Source organism: Trachinotus anak, unplaced genomic scaffold, assembly GCF_046630095.1.
Source record: "Trachinotus anak isolate AG129_WGS33_773 ecotype Australia unplaced genomic scaffold, CSIRO_AGI_Tana_v1 ptg000019l, whole genome shotgun sequence".
NCBI classification, from domain to species: domain Eukaryota; kingdom Metazoa; phylum Chordata; class Actinopteri; order Carangiformes; family Carangidae; genus Trachinotus; species Trachinotus anak.
The window spans coordinates 29,974,822-29,990,700 of NW_027273870.1; the positions used below are offsets into that span (position 1 = coordinate 29,974,822).

The 15,879-nt window shown below is 44.1% G+C and overlaps 1 protein-coding gene across 4 annotated transcripts; it reads right to left on the reverse strand.

Annotated features, from left to right (window-relative positions):
• Positions 1-935: 935 nt before the first annotated feature.
• On the reverse strand, positions 936-15,875 carry aplf (aprataxin and PNKP like factor). Of its 4 annotated transcripts, none has more exons than XM_071503307.1 (11): positions 15,120-15,875; positions 14,869-15,007; positions 13,764-13,835; positions 12,186-12,352; positions 10,665-10,833; positions 9,704-9,833; positions 6,933-7,105; positions 6,325-6,629; positions 4,853-4,975; positions 2,831-2,877; positions 937-1,998 (listed from the first exon to the last, which is right to left on the reverse strand). In XM_071503307.1, the coding sequence occupies exons 2-11, from the start codon at positions 14,959-14,961 to the stop codon at positions 1,811-1,813; spliced, it is 1,467 nt and encodes a 488-aa protein (XP_071359408.1). In that variant the 5' UTR covers positions 14,962-15,007; positions 15,120-15,875; the 3' UTR covers positions 937-1,810. The 4 variants fall into 4 exon arrangements, with proteins under 4 accessions (XP_071359409.1, XP_071359408.1, XP_071359406.1 ...); XM_071503305.1 differs by having other exon boundaries at positions 938-1,998; positions 15,165-15,875; XM_071503306.1 differs by having other exon boundaries at positions 938-1,998; positions 15,109-15,875.
• Between the last annotated feature and the right edge of the window lie 4 nt (positions 15,876-15,879).

Sequence of the window (15,879 nt, forward strand, 5' to 3'; positions counted from 1 at the left end):
TGTTTGAATTAACCTCCTGAGGGGCCCCAGGGAAAGGATTGGCTCCTGTTGACCCCCACTGTACATGTCAGACACCAAGAAACCAACAGCATTAAACAGAGTCATTGATTAGCTGACAAAACATTCAATAAGTGATTAATCATTGAAGTCTTAAAATTCACTGGTCGACAGCGTCTTAAATGTGAATGTGACATTTTCCCAGTTTTTTGTAGGACAGTGAACTCAGTGAAGTCTGACACTGACAGAAAACAGCTGAAACGATCAGGAGGTGATTTCTACAAACCTCCTGCTGTGTCACCACCTGCCTCACACTGGAATATTCATCCTGTCGCAGTCGTGTCCTCATCGTTCAGCTCCTCCTTCACCGAGACCAGGGAACATGAGGCAGGTCACGGGGTTGGTTCCCCGTCGCTGTCAGATTTCTGTTGGTTTTGGATGCAGCGTCTCAGGCAGCGGCTCTGGAGTCGTGACAGCAGAGGTGGCGTTTGCAGCTGTTTCCTGTTGAAATTCATGAGGCCACATGTCTGTTCATCATCATCCATTAATGCAAAGCGTCGGCTGCCAGAGTCACGACGCAGCACCGTGGCTTCAGATCGGCTGAGTGAGTGAATCGTCTCAAGATCCACTGGGTCTTTCAGAACTGCTGCAACAAAACGTTCAGCTTTTAGTTTGGTACCAGATCCACTGACACTCAGGTCACGTCTGAGGTTGTATTTGTGACTTTATGATGTCACGAGGAGGAGTTCAGATCCGCTGGCTCCAGGGAGTCCACCATCACCACGTCGGTCCAGACGGAAACACGTCAACTGCTGAACTTTAACCTCTGACATGTGGGATTTTATCTCAGAAACAATCTGATGGATTGTGATGAAGTGTTGTTCAGTTTGTGTTCAGGCTGTGGACTCACTTCACACTGAAGTTGTTATACACACACAAAACAGGAAAGAAATTCAGCTGGTTCACAAACTTCAGATCATAAAACATTTATTGAAATGAAAACTGATGAAGAAAATGAGAATTTTAGTGTTTTTCTTTCAAAATACCTAAAAACAGCTTGGTTGGTTCTTCTGGAAGAATTCAGATTTATCTCTAAAACCCTGAATACGACACCATGAAATCCAGACAGGAGCGATTTCACTTTGATCAGATACAAGAGCCCAACAACAGAGTAAGATCTCTTCTGAGTTAAAGATATTTACAAGGACGGAGTGAATCAGACACAGCTGAAATTAAATCAAATAAAATACAGTGAAAATGACAAACAATGCATTGATTTCCTTTCATCTTCCAGCCAATCAGAACAGAGAATATTCCCAGTGGTTCCCAGTTCAGACAGAACTCTTAGTGGTTTGTCCCAGTTCCATAAAACACAATCAGAGCTCACAGCACAGGAACGCTTCCATTTTCATACAAAACAACGAGTCTCTAACCAACCTGAAGTGTTGTTGTTGTTTGTAGTTGCCATGACAACACAGTGGCAGCTGGATGTATCTTAAAAAAAACATGAAGTCAGAAATCTCGTGAGATGATGTCAGTAAACAGACGAGAGGCCACAGCGCCGTTGACACCGAGGTGCTGAAAGCCCAGACCCTGATCCAGAGCAGCTCAGACCGGGACCTCGTCACCTGGCAGGGATCCGTCTCAGCAGGTAAGAGGGTTTCAACAACCACGAACAGTGTTGCTGACGATTTTTCTCCTTATTCCAAGGAGGATAATCCAGTTTTCTGACCCTGGGAAACGTTCTGCCTCGGGCCTCAGCTGCTGCAGCTTCAAGAGCAACAAACAAAGCAAACACAGGAGGACGTCAAGTCTACTTCCTCCTCTTCAGAAACACCTGCGCCTCTTTCTGAAGTCTTTTGACGTCCTCCTTACCGCTGTCGTCCGAGTCAGGAGGGACGTAGTCTGAGTCATCGCCCACGTCCTCGCTGTCGTCATTGATGAAGCTGTCCTCGTCCTCGTCGTCAGCGGGGCTCCTCCTGACGGCTCGTGTGGTGCGAGCTGCAGAAACACGAGGAAACAGGAAGACTTGTTGTTTACGTCTCTTTTCTCAGCACGTGGTGAAAATGTCAGTGATGTTTGTGTTAGGAAGAGCCAGACAGGGTGATGATGAAGACGGCTGTCGCTCATCCTCTCTGTCAGAATGTGTGTGTGTGTGTGTGTGTGTGTGTGTGTGTGTGTGTGTGTGTGTGTGTGTGTGTATATGTGTGTCTGTCTGTCTGTCTCTGTGTGTGTGTGTGTGTGTGTGTAGATGCTGACGTACAGTCGGCTCAGACCAGCGTCACTGAAACTGGGATAAAGGATTTCATTAATGAATAATCGTACAATAAAAATAGATCTTAGTACATTTGTTTACAAATGAACTTATTTAGCTATGAATAGACTAAATTACAAAGTAATTAATTATTTGATATTTTATTGATGAATTCTTTAATATATTTCTAATGATGCATTTGTCTGCTTTATGTTGTTTTTGTAAATCCATTTTAATTTGAACTGTTTACTGATGGATTAATGTTTCCTTTGTAAATTCTTTATATATTTTTAATGACCCATTTAAATATCAAATAATGAATTACTTTGTAATGTAGTCTATTTATTTATGGATTAATAAATTAATTTGGAAATAAATATACTAATGGCTATTTTTATTGTACAATTGGTTATTAATGAGAAATGCTTTATTACTATTTTCGTGACACTTGTGGTCTTCCATAGATATCATGAAAATATATTTGATATAAAAAACATTTCTTTGATTGAAAACTCATCGTTATGTTTATTTTGTCCTCATTGCTGATGCTGTTCAGAGAAGAGAAACACTTCAGCGTACCTGGTTTCTTTGTGTGTTTGTATTCTTTCCTGTGAAGAGGATTTTTCCTGCGAGAGAAACAAAGTCAACGTCACTGTGAAGTTTGTGTTGAGTAATAAACACATTAATGCCACAAACAGACCGACACATAATGCAGCAGTACGACAGTGTTGGTCTGAACAAACAATCCAATAAGATGATGAAGTTGATACCGCTCTCAGCCAGCAGCTAGTTAGCTTAGCTTAGCATAAAGACTGTAAACAGCTGTCCTCTGTCCAAAGGAAACAAAATCCACCAACCAGCAGCTCTAACGATCATTAATTAATATGTCACATGTTTTTAGTTTAATCTGTTCAAAAACAATAGTGGATGATGGATAATATTGCTAAAAGCTGAAGAATATTTTTAGCATTGTGCAATAGCATTACGCGTGTGTGAGGATTGCAAGGTTATGATGTTTGCTTTTGATAACTATATGTTGGGGAGTTGCTGAAGTTTCAACAGGGAGCAGGGTGTTACAGATAGTGAAGCCGAGGATGTGTGGAGGGGTTGTTCTTCAGATGTGGGGCGGACATGCCACGGATAGCCTGCATAGGTAGAAGATGAGGATAGAAGGAGGCAAGGGCCCGGTTAACTGATAGAGGGGAGACAGCCCTGAGGAGAGGGGAGGGTTGTGTCTGTCCCTTTCTTCTCTTCTCTGTTTCACACACAGAAAAATCAGCTGTTGCCAGGCAGGAGTGAAGGAGGTCAAATGGAGTCAGATAACCACGAAGGAGGCGCCTGGGCGAAGGCCGGTCGGGCAACAGCCAATGAAGAAGAGTTCAACCTACATTCCTTGCTTTCTTTGTGTAACAGTAATAAAAACACCGGGTGAGGGGGAAGTTAGTGTGTCAAACTTCGTGAGCTGGCACAGCTGCATGTTGTTGTCAGGGAGAGATAGTTTGGACCCACTCTTTTAATTTTGTGAAAGCTTGTTCAATAAATTAGTGAAAAGAATTCTGAATTCGTCTCCTGCATTAACGTCATCAGACGAACACGCGAGTTTACTTGAAACGAGAAAAGACAGTAAACTCAACAGTGGTCAGCTAACGTTAGCATGCTACTGTAGCCTCACTAATGAAGACAGACATTAAGGTTATGTAGCATCAAGTGACTGTCCAGCTGGACTTTAGCAGCTCGCAGGGTTCTCCACCTCAGTACAGACCAGGACTGGATCTATGAGCGGACTGGGAAAGAAATTCAGCTTTGGACTGATCCACTGGCAGAGCCGTAAAGACACTGATGAAGCTGGTAAAGACACTGGCGGAGACATAAAGACACTGATGAAGCTGGTAAAGACACTGGTGGAGCTGCTACAAACTTAAACTCTCTGGATGTGTTGACGGTCCAGCAGCCGACCAGGATTTGAGTCTGTAGTCCTCAGTCCAGTCCTCCTGTGCTCTGGTCTCATCTCTTTCTTTGTCGGAGAAACTATGACACACACAGAGGGGGCGTGGCCTCGTTCTCTCTATATCTTTACACAGACTCAGTGTTTGCTGCTGTTTTATTGTTTAAGATCCTGTTTTCAGAACCTTTAATTGTTGAACACTTTTGTCTATAAAACGTCAGAAAACAGTGAAAATGCTCATTTTATTTGAGCAACAGTCCAAATTATTCAATTGACTGTGAAACTTGATTTAAAAAAGTCTGAGGAGCTGGAACCTGTGAACATTTAGCTTCAGAAATGACTAAAAACAATTATTCAGTTATGAAAATAGGATTAATTGACTAACTGCTGCAGCACTAACGTGCATCTGGAGCACTGATTATATTTTAAGGCACCAGTTTGAGCTCATTCACCTGTTCTTTGTTGAAACAAACCTAAACCCTGATGTTAAAGACACAAATGAACAAATGAATTCTTCTTCTCCTGAAGCTGATTCATTTGCTCAAACTTTTCCACTAACGAGCAGCATCTCGTTACTTCAGGAACATTTCTGATCATCAGGTGTGAGTCGTCAGGTTCCCATCATACCTTTCGTCTGGCAGTAACACCTGTCTCACCTGTAGCAGTCAGTGCCGTAGGGGCACTCGGGTCGGTCTGCCTCCTCCTCCTCCTCCTCTTCCTCCGCCTCGTAGTCGGTGTCATCGGGGTGACTGCACTCCTGGAAATGGGCTGGGTTCTTCCTGGAGAAACATCAGGAGCTGATAAGAGGTTTTCAGTCTGATGGTTGACACGTGACATGACAGCCGTCGTTATGTTCACATCGTTCACAGTGAACGGTGAGGTTCTGCATCGTTTGCTCCACTGGGGCCGACGGCAACGCTCACAGCAGTTAGGCTCAAATGTCAGAGTCAATTCAGACAGGCTGACTAAAAATAAGGTGGGAGCAGTTTCATTTTACAAACACAGTCCATGTGTTTGGATGTAGATGGTTATAGTTATAGTGAACAACAGACATTTAGACGTGAGATTTATGTCAAGAAGGAGAAAGAAAGGAAAGTGTGTTTAGACTGAAAACAACCTCCGACAAACACCTGGGCCGATATTCTCTGATATCAAATGTCATGACAGAACTGTATCGAGATAATAAATCCCTTTTCAGTCTGGCTTTTAATAGAGTTTTTAGGTCGTTTTACTGATGGGTCCTTTATTCTGTGGCCGTTTCCCTCTTGATACTTTTATTACTGGTCTTACTCATTTCATGTATTTTATTATTTTATCTTTTCTGTTTTCATTAATTTTTAATAAACTGCCTTCACTCACTTCTACACATCTCCTCTCTTTAGTATTTTACTATTTTATCTTTAGCTTTGTTTTCCAGTCTTTGGCGTTTCCTCAGTTCCTGTTAGTGTGTGTGTGTATTGATTGATGGATTGACTGATTTCTACTGTAGGAACTGATCAACTTGACTCGTGACTCTTTGACATATCAGGACTTTTAGAAGGATGCGACGTCCTCAGTGTGTAAACTGAAGCTCGTTCATCGCTGTCCAGCGACGCCACGATCCCACAGCAGGCAAACGATGCCACGTGTGGTGAAGCTGAAAGAAGCAGCAGCGTGGAAACCAAAGGACATTAATGAGCTGGAAGCTTTTTCAAGAGGAACGAGCTGCAGACGAGAGGAGTCAGAGGCTTGTGAGAAACTCTCAGACACGTTCATCAGGGGTCACAGAAGGTCAAAGGATGTTGGACGACATATTACATTATTGGTCCTGATGATTTTGCGCCTGGTTCAACATTTTTGCACCAACTGTGAGATCAACATAACATAAACATAAACTGTGTGAAAGGCCTCAGGGATGGTTCGACTGTATCTGGGTTTGAAATGATCCTTTCACTTCATGAGAGAATGAAAAGCAGCTGCTGCAGAAGCTTTTGACCCGAGCTCATCGGCTCAAGAGCACTTCACTTCATCTTCGCTGGAAATTAGTCACATCAAAGTAAAAGGCCTTTGGCAGGACTTGAAGTAAATTCACAGTCCTTTAGCTTCCTGTTTTTGCTCTGAGCAGTTGTGCTTGCAGAGGTAAACGCACCTGTAACAGTCCTTCCCGTACGGACACGGCGTTCTGAGGCGAGCTTTGGACGGAGCAGAGCCGCCCTTCGACCCGACGGACTCTGCTCTGTTGTTCGACTTCTCCATCTTCTCAGACTCGGTGATGTCAGATGTTTGTGTCGTGGTGGTTCTGTCAGCAGACGACGGCTCCCCTCCGCCCTCCCCCTCCTCCTCCTCCTCCTCCTCCTCCTCCTCCTCCATGGTGAAGTTGTCAGACTTGTCGCTCACCTCAGACCTGTTGGATCCACGCTGATACCTGAGTGTGGGCTCCTCTGAGGGAACATCCTGAAAGTCAAAAAAATCACTTTAGCCTGTAACTAATTATCATTTTTATTATTAATTTAACTGTTAAGTATAATTTTAATTATTTGATTTATGCAGGAAAACACTGAGGATTTTTAATTTATGATATAAAAATAAAAAAGCAGCAAATCTTCGCCTGTGAGCAGCTGCAACCACAGAATCTTATTTTTATTTCACTGCTCTGTAAATTCACGTTACGCATCAGAAGTTTTACTGTAAAGAACCAAACACTTCACAGTCACAGATAGTAACTGATTACTCTACTCACTAATGATTGTACTCAACTGTTTTGGTTCCAGCTTCTTCTTCTTCATCACTTATCTTTCTCCTCCTCTTCCTCGGCCTCTTCTCCTCCTCACTAAGCCCCGCCTCCTCAGGTGAGGAGGCTGCAGTGGGCGTGGCCTGTTTGGCTGCTGCTGGTTTGGAGCTGGTTGATGCTCGTGTAGGAGCCGACTGACCTGAGACAGACACCAACACTAGAATTCAGTCGTTCACTTGACATGAACGATTTTACAGAAACACATGAAACAGAGATTTAAAGAACAGTAACTTTCAGCTGGTTCCACCATCAGGGAACCACAGACCAGAACAGTCTGGACTGAGACTGAGCTTCAGGCTGAGGGACTGAGTCCAGACCCAGAGTCTCTCTGAAGGCAGCATCAGAGAGTGGATCTTGTTCGGGGTCAGGGGGAGTTAATGGAGGTCCAGACCAGACGGGCTGCTGCTTCTGGACCATCTGTCAGAAGGTGAGCGATAACCCTGGTCTGGACCAGGATCTGGGTGCAGGACTGAGTCAGGTCAGACCTGATGTTTCTGATGTTGTATAGAAGAGAGAGTTAGGACCTGGAGACAGATGAAACCTGGTCTGAGTAGGAGAGCTGATCCTCAAACATGACTCCAGGTTTCTCATGACCTTGGTTTGGGTCAGAGATGAAGAGGAGATGATGATGATATGATGACTGATTGGTCGGGACGACCAGAGTTAAGTCTTAGAGAGGTTTAGTTGAAGGTGACGTTCCTTCATCCATGTGGTTATGTCACAGAGACAGACTGAGGTCGTGGGGTCATGGAGGGACCCACAGGTACAGTTGGGTGTCGTCTGCATAGTGGGGACATGAGAGGCTGAAGAATCAGTCTAACTTGAACGAGGACCAATATTTTTTGAGTAACACCTTTTTTCAGTTACAGCAAATTTATTGTTTCCTCATGTTTTCACTTGAGTTTTATGTATTTTTGTGTATTTTCGTGTTTGACAGGGAGTTAGTCGGCACAGCTACACATATACTATCATCGTCTTCTCTTTGTGAGCAGAAACTTTTACTTGTTGTATTAGTTACACTTGTTTGACCAAACAGAAGAGTTTGAAAGTTATACATGTCAATAACTAAATATATAATCAATATGTAAAATCATCCAAAACTTGATGCTTGACACAAGAACTCAGATGTAAAAGCATAAACACAGAAACACAACAGAGTCTGACCACATCAGGTCTGTCTGGTCCCGACAGCTACAGTCTCATATCCAAACTATATAAAAACATCTTTTATCCTTTAATCATGGATAAAAACATGTGGAGGAAGCTGTCGTTCTTTAACTCTTCTTCTTCTCTTTAGGAAACTGGAACTTTTCCATCCGTCCACTCAGCTCAGTTCAGCTCAGAGCGGATGGACGGTGTAACGAGGCAGTGATGAGTCACAGCTCACAGAGAGGCAGACACACACACACACACACACACACACACACACACACACACACACAGACAGGCTGAGGAACCTCATCATCCTCCATCATCTGCTGTTAATGACCAGAGACCGTCCTGACATTACAGAGAGGCTGCAGCGTCACACTTCTTCCACTCTGTTAACACCAGCTCATCAAACCTCACAGACATCAACACGTTTCCATGACACGGCGACGCCCTAAGACCGTCTGACAGTCGGCTTCAGCTGCTGTTTAAGGTCAACCAGTGTCTGCAGTGAGGGGCGTTCAGGCGGCGTCCCAGCTCCCAGCAGCCCTGGACAACATCACCTGAGAACAGACTTTTCCCTCCATCAGACACTGCCTGTGTTTGTGCTGCGGCAGCTCAAAGTGCACTGAGTGTTTTGAAGGAAGTCCTTCAGCGCCGTGGAAATTTAAACACTTCTGCTTCAACCAAACTGGTCACAGCTCACTCCCTCACAGTGTGTCCGTGAAGTGGAACGGTTCAGCTGATTTCAGCCTCTGCAGCAGACAGACACTAAAATTCTTCACGTTAATGAACTTTTGATTTTATATAAAAGATATGGAAGTGCTTCCAGTGTCAGTGAGACATGACAGGGAGGAGGAACTGAGGAGGTGAAGAGAAGAAGCTCTGAGGTAAAACTGCAACTCTACTGGACAGAAAGATGCCCGCCCCCCCGCCCCCGGCTGTTAGCGCGGGTGTGTAAATGTTCTTTCAGCCAGAGACACAGGAAACACTGACAGAGGGGAGAACAGATCAGTCAGAGACCGTTTCCTACAGCAGGACCATGATCTGAAGTAGACCTGAAAATCTCCATGAACCACTTCAAGAACCACTTCAAGAAATACAAGTACAAATGCAGAACAGAGGCGGGGTTTTAGTGGTGCTGGATTCCTGCTGCTGCTGTTAGGTCTTTGCAGATGGCAGTTTACTGTTGTGGTGACTTGTTTGTAGGTGTCAGAGAAGAGCAGCTGATTGTTATAAACCAAACCTGGTTAATATAATCACAGATTTAACGTGGCGTGTTTCTCCAGGAAAACATGGCTGTCAAAGTGTGTGTTATTGGAGGGGGGGGCCCGGTGAAGACCAGGCTTTCAGCCTCTATCTGAGGATTATCCAGCATGAAACCAGCAGCAGTCTCTAGACGACCTGATGAAGATAGTTCAGTATGTCTGCTTGTAAAATGTGTTGTTTTTTAAACTTGCATCTGTTCTGGTAGTTGTCATTGTTGCACCATTTTTTATACCCAAAAACGCAGCTGCTCAGGAAGACAAGCAACATTATCACTAAATCTTCTCTCTGTTGTCATGTGACAGAAGCCGACACACGCTACCTTTCGGGCGGGAGGAAGCTCCGTGTGGAGCTGCAGCCACCATCATCCACGCAGGTAAAACTCTTCTCTTGGTTACAGGCGGAGCGACGTCACTGCGACCACCCTCCTTCTCTGGAAGAGCCGAGTCTCCCTGTGTAAACAGCAGAGAAAACAGCCTCCTGATTGGCTGCCTGCAGGTTGTTCCAGCCTGTGATTGGCTCAGTTCAACAATGTATAAAGCCTGCTCGGTCAAATTTCCTGAGGACACACATTTGTTTGACTGCACCTCCTCCCACACTCAGTGATTCAAATACATCCATGAATAAAATACAATAAAGATAATCAACAAATCATTAATATTCATGAAGTTATTTGAAGTTTGTACTGTTGGTTTCACAAAACTAGAAACTCAAAGACATCTCAGGGAAACTTCAATGAAATTTAATCCAAATAAAAATTTACATTTTCAGCTCTATTCTTAAACTGTTTAAAGAAGCTACTTTTACATTTTTCTATTGCTGCATAGCTAACGTTAGCATCAGCACCTATTGACTTTACTTGACATGGTGTATGAAACGACTTTTACAGCCTCGTGGTCTGAATGGACGGATCTGATCACTGCTCTCTGAACCGTCTCAGTTTAATGAGTAAACCATGGGGGGGGGGGGGGGGGGGGGGGGGGCTGGACACATGACACAAAAAGAGACTAAGAAGAAGAAATATTGCATCTATTGTTTAAATGTCACAGCTACAGTGTTGGCTGAAAACGATAACTGATTGATTATCAATGTATTAATCAGGCCACCATTATGTTCCTTTCTGTCCACTGTTGTGAGGTTTAACCATCCATCAGTGATTTAAAAACATCTACATGATTAAATATTCGTGGTCGTTTCCTCAAAAGAGATCGTTACTTATTTAACTTCCAGGTCAAAGGTCAGAACACTGATTCTCTGCTGATAAAGATTTACTTGAGTCAAACCTTATTCAAACTTGTGTGGGGGCTGTCGTCCTCCTCGTTCGCCAGAGCTGTCGGCTCCCGGTGAGGTGGAGTCCGTCCACGGTCCGGTCTCACTGGATGAGCTGGTTCCACATCTGGCTCCGGAGAACCAGGAAGTTCCTTCTCTTCTTCTTCAAGTGCTTGACTGTTTCTACAGGAAATTATATTTGACAAATGTAGTTTTAAAATAACACAAATGATTAAAGTCCACTTTTAAAACCTCTAAACAATTAATAGACTGAAGTCAAGTCAAGTTTATTTTTAGAGCAGATTCAAACACAGCTTGAACAAAAGACAATTAAAATAAATAAAAGCATTTTTTAGCAAATATATAAGATAAGTAGAACACAAGCAAAGCAGGTAAATATCCTGTACACAGAGACATATAAACATACAACCAAATCAAGAAAACAACAAGAGCGAATACACAATTATCACCATGACGACGAGAAGGTCGGTGAGCGAGAAGGGCTGGTGAGTAAAAACGATTTCAAAATGGAGGTGGAGGAGCACAGCTGAGATCAAGTGGCAGGAAGTTCCTTAGTTCTGGAGCGAGAAGTGTAACGACTCTGGAGCTGAGGGCTGAGATGTGAGCTGGAGCCTGGACAGTCAGAGCCTCAAAGGGGAAGCTGGTGAGACAGTGAGGGCTGAGGAGGGCGGTGATAAAGGTGTGGATAACTTTCTCCACCACTGACGGACAGAATCAGCTTCAGTGGGGAAACAGCTGTTAACTGATAGTAACTAACAACAGAGGTGATGAGTTTATCAGGGCTTCACTGTGGGATGAGGCGCTCCAGCCTACTTGTGAGGAGGGTTCTGGATTTAGAGAGATCAAATATAAGTTCTTCACTTTTGTCGCTGTTTAAATGAAGGGAGTTGTTTGCTATTCAGGCTTTAATGTCCCTGAAACAGTCCGGGAGAGGCTGAAGGGAAACTGTAGATTCTAGTGGGAGGTTCAGCTGAGAGTCGTCAGCATAGAAATGACAGGAGAGGTTGTTTCCCGGTGACGTCTCCACGGGGGGAACGTGTACGAGCTGAGTCTTTGTGAAATGTCAGAACCTCACAGTTGTGGGTTCTTAATGCTGCTGCTCAGGTACAAGCTGGAATTCAAGAATGAATTTTACATGAGCTCCGGCTGGTTTGAACAGTGGTAACATTTGCTTGAGTGTCCTCTCCCATCTTTTTGATCTACACTTCAAACAGAGAGCGAGGATCAGGACAATGGAGGGGATGGGAACTCAGAGATAAAAGATCACCGCCATAAATCAACATTCTGCCGAATGCTGGTTTTAAACTGAGTCAACAAATGACACTCGAACAGCCGCAGTCGCCCCCACAGCCCTGTTAGCAAAGATAAAAGATTAGACTTTAATTAAACAGTGGAGAGCAGCCTCCTCCGTCTTCATTTCATTATTCACAGACCTGTCGGGAGAAATTGCATAAATGAGATTCATCTTTTGATCTTGACGTGAGGTAGAGAGCGTTTTTCTGACATCTAAGTACCTGGGAGTGCACTCCTCTCCGCCCACAGCCACCACCTTGTAGATGAACTGCCCCGGCAGCAGAGAGAAGACGTCTCCGTGATGGAGGGGGTACCAGGAATCCTTGTTCAGAGATCGAGGGTTTTCATCGTCCAGCAACGACTGAATGAAGATTGGGTTCAGGTGGGTCTGAAGATCGAAACAACATGAGGATCAATCATTAACTTCAGTCGGGTTGTCATCGTTTTCTACACTGAAATTTCTCTCCGTCACTGCTACAAGCCACCTGTTACATGGCCACAGTGACTGACCTGATCAGTCTCAGCTCAAACTCAACCATCCCATAACTGGATGGTTTTCTGTCACACTCAGAGCCCTGCAGCAGAAACTGTCGGCACACCGATGGAGAGAAGACAAACAGTGTTGTGATTTTTCTGTGTCTGGAGCAGGTTGACAGACGACGCTGCCACTCAGCCTCAGGCTGCTGTGGGTTTTACAGCGTGAGATCAAGAGGCCGTGTAATTGACGGGATTGATTCCACCTCACCATTAAAAATGGACGACACACTGTGAGGTGTTAATTATTTTCCTGAGGAGACAGTTTGAGACATGAGGCAAAGTAATTAAACACAAATGATAATTAACTGAGGTTTGTGTGACTTATGTCTCCGCTCTGTTACTCATTCTGAACCTTCATCTGACCTCTGACCTCTGCTGGTCCCGGCTGGACTCAATATCCCCTCAGGACTAATAAAGATCTGTGGTTTAATGTATTTGTGGGAAAAGTGACTGATTCTAACAAACAGCATAAACCAACTGAAAACCCTTCAGGGATCAGCATGAGGTTCTGTGGAGACACAAACCAGATGATTAGAAATTAAACGCAAAAGGTTTTTAAATAGTCTGGAGGTTTTTAAAGCTCCACACAGTCTAAAGGCAGATGTCCATGTGTTTGTGATTATAAAGCAGGTCTAGGTTCTATATTAATACTGTGAAAGTATCAAAGCCTCAGTCCACAGAGAAATGCACACAGCCTGTATTCAGACACTGAGCCTTAAAACCAGCCGTCAGGACTTCTGGAACTTTGTGATGTCACAATAAAGCAGTCAGCCAATCAGAAAAGAGGCTCAGACCCTCTCTAAAGAGACACTTGATAACTTAAAACTCAACTAAACTAAGATCAATGAGCCTGAATAGCAGCTCACAGACATTATATTGATGAGATCGATATCATTACACATTGTTATAGATATATATTATAACAGATGGAACCCTTTGGAAAGGCTTCACAGTCATTTAAATGATATCTGAGGATTTAAAGCTTTTCCGGTGCGACTGTCTGAGGACGTGTTGTAGACTGTACAGACTGTGAAGCCCCTTGAGGAAAATCTGTCATGTTAGGCTGTATAAATAAAATCTGACTTTACTCTGCACTGTTGGTCAGAAAAATAAGACACGTGAGGACATCAGCTGGGCTGTCGGACATTTTCATTATTTTGTGAGATTTTACAAACAAAATGATTCAGTGATTAATAAAGACAATAATCTTCAGTCCACTGGAGCGGACGTTAAAGTCTCATGAAGACTGAAGACAAACTTACTGGTTTGAGACGCAGCTGTCCGTCCAGGTTCTCCAGCAGCCCGTGGTGTCTGGACACTCTCTTATCACTGACCTGAGACAACGAGACAACGAGACAGGAGACAACACCGGTTTGTTCTGGGCTGAAATGAAAAGTCACCTCAGTATCTTGACGGTTACTGACTGGACACCCATAAAATGTGCTGTAAATATTCTCAGTGCACAGATCGTGGATGCTAGAGCTGCCATCAGGACCAGAACTGTTCCATCAGAGGATTAAAGTATCTAAAGACATGAACACCTGGATGAACACACATCTGCAGAGATATCCCAGGTCCCTGGTGTACGAATCTGGTGAAACGAGGAGAAGCTGCAGACTACGGTGCGTTTTTTATCTTATTAATTCATATTCAAAATAAACATATGAACATAATGAGCCCTGTACATATGGTATTGTATCATACTGTACAACACTCTTTCACGTGGGAGAGAGGAGGCTCAGGCCTGAGAAACCTGAGCAGCTACTTTGAGGATTGGTCTTGTACATATACCAGAGCCACAGAGACAAACAGTGCAGCTCATCAGAAGCGACACCACCTGATCCTGCATGTTATCAGAGACACAGCGTCCTCCAGGGGCTCAGTAACAGACCTGCAGCTCAGCTCCTACACAGCCTCCTCAGTGCTGCGCTGTAGGAGCTCATCTTCTCTGGGTGTGGATTTAGGATGTAGAATAACAACACAGGACATCTGCCAGTTTGTCTGTGTCGAGCAACATTTTTAAAAATATTGGTGATGAAACCAGTATCAACATTACAGCTGATGTAGACTAGTGCAAGATACTTCACCACACTGATAAACTAATCTATACAACGGATAAAATCATGTTTCAAATGTGACAATAAACACCTGAGAAACTACTCAAAACCACCTCTGTGGTAGTTTCAGTAGGTGTCTCCAGGTATCTCACTCACACACACACACACACACACACACACACACACACACACACACACACACACCAGGTGAAAACAATAGCAGCCCCGCTGCCACAGCTGGTAAACACTGAATAATTCAAAGCGGTGCTGGAATAAAACTAAACTAAACTATATCCTCCGGAGGACTCACTCCCAGTAAGGGGCCCCTGCCCAGCACCGTCTCCCCCGGCGGCAGGTGGACGGGAGTCCCGCCGTCCACCGGGACGAGGTCGAAGCCGGACATGCTGCTCAGTGCGCGGGAGGCGGCTGCGGCCGGTCCACCGGGAGCACTGGTGGAAAACACACAACACACGGCTGTGACACTGAGACCTGGAAGCTGAGAGGATTTAGTGGGAGAATAAAATGAAGATGAAATTGAATCTTCTCTAACTTCTGCTTCACGAACAGCTGCACAGAGCTGAACTAAGAGCCGCGCAGGAGAGTTACCTCTGCCCAGTGGTTGTGGCGGGAAACGGGACGAAAGTTTAGCCCTGATGCTTAAAACTCAAAGTATTATAAAAACTTATAATACATCCATGCACCAAAGGGAAACAACTTTCACGGTCAGAAACACGATTCAAAGCTTCCGGGGTGCTGGAGCGCATGCGCCGTAGAGAACACGTGTGGCGCCGCGCAGCATATTTCCGGCCACAGCTTCACCGAGTTCCATCCGGAATTCTTTCATTTTTAAATGTGTTTGTTTATTTACGAAATGTTTGTGTATACAAAATCAACATCAAGTTGGTTTCTGAATAAGTCAATAACACTCTTCAATTCGGCATACACACAAGAACTGTGCATTACTTGGTTTGTCAAGATTTTAACTTGATTGATTTGGTTGATCTCGCTACAGTCTCTCTGTGGTCAGCACATTGTGCATTTTTTATTAACTAGATATTAAGTAAGACTGGAAAGAAACAGAGAAAGAATAAAACGTTTGCTATAATCAGATACTGCACGAACGTCGATCGATGTTAGTCCCACAGTAAAACGGGCTTTTGCATTTTAAAATAAGCGGAACATGAAGGACCGAACAGCATGAATCCGTGCGCCGGACAGAAGAGACAATGCTGCTGCTTCTCTCGTATGAAGGTTCACAAACGAAAACATCACAGGAATCACTCAGAAGCTTCAGGACAGAAACTGCTGAAAACTTTATTCT

Coding starts and splice junctions, on each gene's coding strand:
- aplf (XM_071503307.1), bottom strand. CDS start 14,961: ATGTCCGGCTTCGACCTCGTCCCGGTGGACGGCGGGACTCCCGTCCAC. Junction 10,834..12,185: donor GGAGAGGAGTGCACTCCCAG/GTACTTAGATGT, acceptor AATTTCCTGTAG/AAACAGTCAAGCACTTGAAG. Junction 1,999..2,830: donor CAAACACACAAAGAAACCAG/GTACGCTGAAGT, acceptor GTGTTTCTGCAG/CTCGCACCACACGAGCCGTC.